At 38.7% G+C, this 8,365-nt stretch overlaps 1 protein-coding gene across 1 annotated transcript; it reads left to right on the forward strand.

Annotated features, from left to right (window-relative positions):
• The first annotated feature begins 1,788 nt into the window (after positions 1-1,788).
• Positions 1,789-2,403, forward strand: LOC116106023 (disease resistance protein RGA2-like). The gene is made up of 2 exons (XM_031392382.1): positions 1,789-1,947; positions 2,062-2,403. Exons 1-2 carry the CDS (start codon positions 1,789-1,791, stop codon positions 2,401-2,403), a joined length of 501 nt encoding a protein of 166 aa, XP_031248242.1.
• Positions 2,404-8,365: the final 5,962 nt, after the last annotated feature.

Here is an 8,365-nt window from a genome sequence, read left to right on the forward strand (position 1 = left end):
GAAAACTAAACTGTAACAGGTTAAGAAAGTTACAGAAAACTTATTTATAGCATTTTGAGAATGTTACAGAAAACTAAACTGTAACAGGTTAAGAATGTTACAAAAAACTTATTTATAGCATTTTGAGAATGTTACAGAAAACTAAACTGTAACAGGTTAAGAATGTTATAGAAATTTTTTTTGTAGCATTTATGCAGTGTTACCAAAAATCATTCGTAACTATGAATAAGTGCTACAATATACTTAACAACAACATTTTATGACAGTTATTGAAATGATTAGTAATATGCAAAAAGTGTTACGAATGTCTGCTTTTTAGTAACATGGGCTGTCATAGCATCCTCATAAATGCTACGAATTACCTACGGTAACACTTTTTGCATGTTACCGTAGGCCATTTTTATTGTAGTGAAGCTTCATAAAGTCATTCATATTGTCACCTAATATTTTGTTTTCATCCATTTTAAAACTGAAAATTTTCTGTTTTACTAACCTATTAGGAGAAGACTTTGACAAGTATAGGGAATCTAACTTTTCCCAAATTTTTGTTGGTGTTTTCATCTTCTTAACCTTTCTTAGGACTTTATCTCCTAACCCTAGAATTAAAGTACTGTAAGCTTTATCTAACAGATCTTTCTTTTCCTTCTCGGACAAAGACACTGGTAAGCTATCCTCACCCTTTAAGGTATCAGACAATCCATCCTTAACTAAGACAGCCCTCATCTTCATTTTCCATAACCCATAATTATTGTCTCTTGTAAATTTTTCTACTTCAAACTTAGTCATTTCTAGGTTTCTAACCTTCCCAGATACTTAGAGTATAAAAGCCCCAATTCTAGAGACAAATTGAAAACCCTAAGTTAAAGGAATAAACAACTGTGAAATACAGTCAAACCCTAGACTACTGCAAATCCGTAAACTATATCTCACAACCTAGAATAAGACCTAGGTGCTCGAAAATAGAGCTCTGATACCACTTGTTGTAACATGAGATCAAGAACAAGTATATATATAGGCAGTATTCAAACCAAGCAACCACAAAATCTACAGCAATAATCAATAATCAAATATGACAAGAAAATAAAGAACACAAGATTTATAGTGGTTCGGTAATCTGAAAGATTAGCTACATCCACTCTTCTAGGCAAAGAAAAGAATCCACTATGAGAAAATGAGAAAACCTTACAGAGATTAGGCTCACCCCTTTACACAAGGCACAACCCGAGAGAAACCCCTCTAATTTACACCCATACACCTAGATGCTCTCACCACTCATACATCATCAAATAGATAGAATTAGAGGCAGATTTATACAATAAACAAAAGGTAAAACAGATAGGATAGCTAAGACCTACCATTACTGTTTGATTCTATCAACGTCCTTCAGATTTTCAACAAAGCAGATTCTAACAATTTTCTCTCTCTGTTAACCAAGAGAGAATGATCGAGAATGAGCTACGCAAAACCTAATTGAAATTAGGTTTACCGAAGATACCAGAAAAGACTGAAATGCCCCTTAAGTCTTTAACTATTAACATTGACCACCCAAAGTAAAGGTTGACTTCTACGTGTGTACATATAAAGTGCCACATCAAAACAAAATCCTTATGGGATGTAAATCTAAATTACGTAACATTGCTGGGCTTTGTTTTAGAAGTCCATGTTTCATCCTTTGAGCTCATAACCCAAGTTGTCTTGTATCAACCTACTCATAATCAAAAGATTGAAGCATCGTTTTTCACTTCTCAGCCAAGTTGTTATCCCAATTTTTCTTTCCTCTCAAAGAACATGGCAGAATCATTTCCGTCAACGATTGCAGCTAACATTTTGACAGAGATAGACTTCCTTACTTCCTCAGACAATGGCTTGTCATCAAGGATTCTAAAAGAAATAATGAAGGCCAAAGAAATCTTGTTCAAGGGGAAAGCTATACTCATGAAGGCAGAGGCACAACAGTTACATAACTACGAGCTGTAGGACAGGCTCAAAAAGCTTTCAGAACTGTTGTATGACGCTGAGGATCTGTTGGATGAATTGAAGTGTGAAGTACTGGCGAAACAGGTAGGCAAACTCAATATCGTCGAATATTATCTTAAAATCAAGGTGACTAGAAAAAGATTAGATGAAAAGATGGATAATATTCAGTCTATATCTATAGCTGTTAAAGATCCAGACACTAAGCTTGTTTTTTCAGGAGAGAATGTAATGAACCATCCCTTTGTCGGTACTCCTCAAGTTTTTGGACGAGACACTGATGAGGAAAACATTATAAAATTGTTGATGAAACCAAACAAAGAAGCTGAAAGGGTGTCTGTAATTCCTATAGTTGGATTCGGAGGTATTGGAAAAACAACTCTTGCCAAACTAGTGTATGATGACAAAAGGATAGATGAGCACTTCTAGTTAAAAATGTGGGTAAGTGTACCTGAGGACTTTGATATGATTAAGATAATGAAAGAAGCCTATACTTCTACAACTGGTAAAGATCAGTCTGAATTAGGAGTCGTTGAGTCAGAAGACTGCTTGTTAAACGAATTGGCTGATAAGAAATTTTTGCTCGTCTTGGATGATGTGTGGAATGAAAATTATGATCGATGGAACAAGTTAAAACAATTATTCACGCAAGAAGCAAATGGAAGTAAAATTGTGGTTACAATGCATAGTAGCCAAGTTGCGTCAATAACAGGCACTGTTGATAGTTATCTTTTAGAAGATAGTTATCTTTTAGAAGGCCTTTCTCCGGAAGATTTTATGTCGTTGTTTGTGAAATTCGCGTTTGGGGATGAAACTATTAGATTTCTAGCAATTAGGGTTTACTTAATCCTAATTTAGCGGTAAATCGTTTATCAACTCAGCAATCAGAGATATAACAAATGAAGATAAGGAATCAATCAAGCATAATCAAGACACATAAATTATAGTAGTTTGGCTTTACAGCCTACATCCACTCTCCAAGGCTCACAATAGGGCATTCCATTATCAATCAACACAATACAGAGTAAAGATTAGACCAGAACATAAAAGATTACAATGAGGAAAGAACACACCCAAATCCGAAAACCCTAGGTTTTCTTCAATCTGAAATATGCCTCTTCCTTCAGCATCATCATCCACTTGTCTTTGATTACTCCATAATCGTAAGATGAAATCAATTCTGGAACTTTCTCTTAGGTTAAGAGCTGTCAAACCAAAACAGAAAGGAGAGAGATGAAGGCTGTGTAAAAGTGTGATAGTCTAACAAATAACTCATTAGGTTTTGCCAAAACGACGTCGCTCCATGTGTTTTGACTTTTAACAAAGAAAGCTAACTTCCACCGTGGCAAATGAGAAGCCACATCATCACCGAAACAGACAAAGTAGAATCAAAATTCATTGGAATTGGGAAATAAATAGTGGAAAAATGTGGCGGTGTTCCCTTATTTTTAAAAACTTTAGGAGCCCCACTTTATAAAAACACAGATCCGGCGGAGTGGAAATTAATTAGAGATAGTGTCAAATGGGAGCTAGAAAAAGATAGAGATAACAATCTATCAGCGTTAAAATTGAGTTATGCTCATTTGCCATCTCATTTGCGAAGATGTTTGGCCTATTGCTCTTTATTTCCAAGAATACTTGTTTTAACAGTGATTATATGATTTGTAATTGGATGGCGCATGGTTTTCTTAAATTTCCAAATGAAAGTGAAGATTTGGAAGATGTTGGGTTGCGATATTTGAACAAATTATTTTCGAGGTGTTTCTTTTAGGATATTGAAGATCGTGGTTAATTTTTAACATTTAAAATGCACAATCTTATATATGATCTTGTGGAGAAGATGGCACAAAGAAACTACAAAACGGTAGATCTCAGAATCTTGCTTGACGATGTAAATTGTCGACAGTTGTGATTTCTTGGCAATGCTCGACATTTTTCATTTCTTGGCATTGCAAATGGTAATAAAAAAGTTCCATCTATTTCGAAAAACTTGCAGACCATCATCATGCAAAGTCTACAATCTCAGCGTGTTGCTGAATCTTTCATCAGTAAGTGGATATCAAATTTTAAGTGCCTCTGGCTATTATGCTTAAGCGGTTTACAATTCAAAGAGCTGCCAGATTCTGTAGCTGCATTGAAACATTTGAGATTTCTTGACTTATCAGGGAATTCAGATTTGGAGAAACTCTATGATACTATTTGTAAGCTTCTGCGTTTGCAAACCTTAAAACTTCGTTGTTGTTCAGCTCTTAAGAATTTACCCCGTAATATACAGAAGATGATTAGCCTTAGACATTTGGAATTAACTATACAGTGGGAGCGTCTACCACTAATTGGAGCTGAATGTTTCAAATCTCTCCAGTATCTGCACTTATACAAGTGTAAGAATCTAGAAAGTTTGCGTGAAGGCATGGAAAGTCTCACCACCATCCGGACATTGATTTTGCAAGGTTGTGATAGCTTGACCACGTTGCCAGACAACGTAAAACTTCTGAAGACGTTGGAGAAGCTAGTGATATCCAGCTGTCCGAAGCTTAATCTGAAGATGGACTTGCAAGGGGAAGATCTCAGCCTTGTTGGAGTTGTCGACTACTTCAGCATTAATGGGTAACGGAGATGCACTCGGCGGTTTTGGGCTTTTCCATGTATAACCGCTGTAGGATTTCTTTTAAGTTATTAATTCCTTTTTGGGTTGGGCTTAGAAATAAAAATCAATGTAAAACTAGGTTTAATCTCTTAAACCTAGTATATAAACATACTTTTCTCTTGTTATGAGGTGAGAGCAATTCATTCATTGTAAACGAGAGAGGTGAGGCATATTTCAATAATATTGACTCGGCTGGACGTAGCCCACATTGGGTGAACTAGGGTAAATCGCGAGTATAATTTCTTTGTTTACTGTTTGTTTTGTTTTACTATTATTATTTTGTTCCTGTTGCTTCTCTATTTCGTTCAAGCCTGAAGCTTAAAGTGTTCATGATTTATGAATTGAAAGAGCTAGAGGACTTACCCCAATTGATACTTCAAGGGTCTGCTAAACACTTCAGAGTACATCCGTATTGAAGAATGTCCCCAAGCTCACAGAATTACCAGCATGGCTTGCAGGTCTCACAGCCCTTCAAAAACTTGAGATTGTGAGTTGCTCAGGATTGTCATCTCTGCCACCAGGGATGGAGACACTCGCTTCCCTTAGAGAATTTAAGATACAAAAATCTCCAGCCCTGAGTGAAAACTGCAGACGGAAGCCGCTAAACATTCTTAATTTGGAGAGTCATCTTGACCCTGAAGTTGCTTCATCATCGAGGGACAATGAATGATCGATCAGGTACGTGTAGAAATCTCTCTTCTTATTTTCATTGTTATAATTGAGCTTGGAAAATTGTTTAAATGTGCTAGCTATAATGTTATTGTTGGAATACCCTTCAATACTGGTTATTGCACTAAGGAGAAATTAATTTATTTCTATTTCTATTCATGCTTCCCATAACGTAAAGTTGAAAATAAATTTTCATAGTTATAGGTTTTACCGGCCCATAACAATCCACATGAAAACAAGCTGTATGATGATAATATATTCTTGTAGTTTTTGGATTAATGTTTCGTTGTTGTAGTTTCTGTGTACAAATGTTTCTATAGGGTTTTTTTTTTTTTTTTTTTTGGGTATTATTATTTTCTAATGTCTGCTTTTTACTTATTGTGTAACTTGTTTTTGTTCAACTGTCCGTTTTTCCTGGAGGGTCTGTCAAAGTCTTCAGCAAGTGCAAGAAGTTTCGTTTCCGATTGCTTAATGTGATGTTTTTTTATCTTTGTGTTCTTGAATTGTATTTGGGGTGTATTTGTCAGTTTTTGAAATTTGCGGTTGTTGTACTTTATTGAGCTTGAAGGGAAAATAAATTCCCTATTTTTCTGCTTGATTGAGTGCATGTTTGTACTGAATAACGCTTTGGAAAGTTTCCCAATCGACTGTTTGTTTGGTTATCTCTATTTCTATTATTCTGAATATCTCAAAATTAAGTAAAGCGTAGTCTAGATAATTTGTCTATTTACTGATTTTTCCTTAGTTGAGTCAATAGCTCTCTCTGTTGATTTCTCTCCTATATAATATAAAGAAAATTAACTTTGATTTTCAAAAGCAATAAAAATAAAATAATAAAATTGAAGTGCATGAATTTAGTTCTTGCATATGCATGAGCAATCCCTTCCCAAGACTCTATTGCTGCAATTATTAGAAGTGTTGGAGGTAATTATAAATATGATTTTCATTTTTCAGACTGAATCTTCGTAGTGCAAGAATATTTATTATTATTAGAAACTTATTGTACAAGCCCAATATTCTTATAAAGAAAATAACACTTATGTGTATAATACTTTTGAAAATAATGATGTTGAAAACTTGCTCTAAAAAGTTTTTGTTATGGATTGAGAATTGATCTTTGTTAGGGCCAAAAATCGTCCTTGGCCCAAATAGGGAAACAGATCACTAGTGAAGAATGACCAGGCCCAGTCTTGCGAGGCCCAATTCGGATTAGCCCTATTTGATACGAGGTATAGCCGGTCCAAACTACATGGGCGCGCCTCTTAACCCTGTCCAATTCCTGGGCCCATGGGCAGTCCAGAGCCCATAGCCCTTCAATATTTTCCTGTTCTTGATCAATCCCCTATTCGGTCGCCTTCCCCTTTCCTGATGACCTTCCCCTTGGGAGTTATTCTCCTAATCAGAATGAACTTCCTATCCGATACTGATAAGACAGCTGATTACGGCCCTGATTCTTCTAGGGTTGCATCGAGTCATACTAGACTCCTGCTCCCGCCAGGATAGGAAACCAGACGACCACTATTAGTAGAGGCCAGCCTTCTCACAAGGACATCGACATTACACCTTCACACCCTAAACTCTTTACTTGATAGTTTCGCTTCATCGTCGTAGTCACAGTCCCCACTAGACTTCCGATAATCTCTCGTTCCCTAGCCCTCACTATATTAGCCTTTCACCTTGCTGACTTGAGCGTCGGAGTCCTACGGCAAACACCACCCTGGTGTTTCCCGTTCGCTTCACGCGTTTGTTTTTCTACGTGTGCAGGTACACAGATCGCTAGTGGCCTCACCCTCGCAGGATCAGACCCCCCTTTCCGCACAAGTAGATTTAACATCTACAGTTTGGCGCCCACCGTGGGGCCTCTAGCAATCATTCCGCGTGGACGAACCTTGCTATGTGGAGAATATTCCATCGCAGACAATCCATACGACGTTAACTCAGCCTCGAGGCCAGACTGGAGGCTTTGACCGCCCTCATGCAACAAAACTTGGACAAGGTGGCTGCGCTGGAAGCCGAAAACACATCCATCAGGGTCGAGAACCAGTCGCTAAAGGAGAAAGTAGTGATTCTATGAACTCGAGTTTCCGCCCGACCAAGCACCCCCTAATCGGTTCCGCACCACTATCCCATCCATGCAACCCCTCTCCACACCAAGCATCGCCCTCAATTCTGGTAAAGGGCCGCGTCAGTTTAACGCACTGGCGCTTGACTCTCCGTTCTGACTAACGGAGATAAAGATACAACAGTGCGCGTTCTAGTCGACCCATCCCAGCCTCATGATCAAAACGATCTAGCAATAGAGAACCCGAAGGATCAACCCATCCCCACCATACCACTTCACCTCCAGTCAACCCAACACAAACCCCATCCGCTCGGCTCACCCTCGCGGGTTGAACGCAAACCAAACCAACTCCACTTGAGCCCATCCATCCTAAAGGACCGAACGACTACCAGACAACTCCCCTGACATTCATGTAGGGAAGAACAATAGAACATGACAATGGGAGTCACCAACCAGAAGGGATGAACGAAACATATGCTACCAAGGCGCACGATGGACTGATTTATTAGACTACCCCCCGAGGATGACCCAACGAACATACCAGACCCGTAAGACGGGATGACCGATAGTATCTCCTTCCCCTATGGAACAGTTGCTGGCCAAGAGACTGGCCGAGTGAGGCAGTAATAGGCGCATCCCAGGAAGCCAATCCCAACCAAGAAAGCAAACCAATTGCTACGCCGATTCACCCTTTGTGGATGAATCGCCCTGGCTGACATGCCCCAGAAATTCACTATTCCCAACATGAACCATATGACGGTACCACTGACCCGATGACCACATAGCCTCATACAAGCAGCGGATGTTCCACTGTCTCCATACCCCGACCGCTTAGAGAAGCCTGCATGTGCAAATTTTCGGTTCTAGTTTGTCAGCCCCAGCGCTCCAATGGTACACGAACCCCCGAACGGTCCATCGATTCATTCGCTTAGCTTACTGACACCTTTGTGGAACAGTTCGCCACAGCAAGAAGCTAGAGAAGTTTCGGCCGACTTTGTACCGAGTATACCAAT

The sequence above is a fragment of the Pistacia vera genome, unplaced genomic scaffold (assembly GCF_008641045.1).
Source record: "Pistacia vera cultivar Batoury unplaced genomic scaffold, PisVer_v2 Contig508, whole genome shotgun sequence".
In the NCBI taxonomy this organism is placed as follows: Eukaryota; Viridiplantae; Streptophyta; class Magnoliopsida; order Sapindales; family Anacardiaceae; genus Pistacia; species Pistacia vera.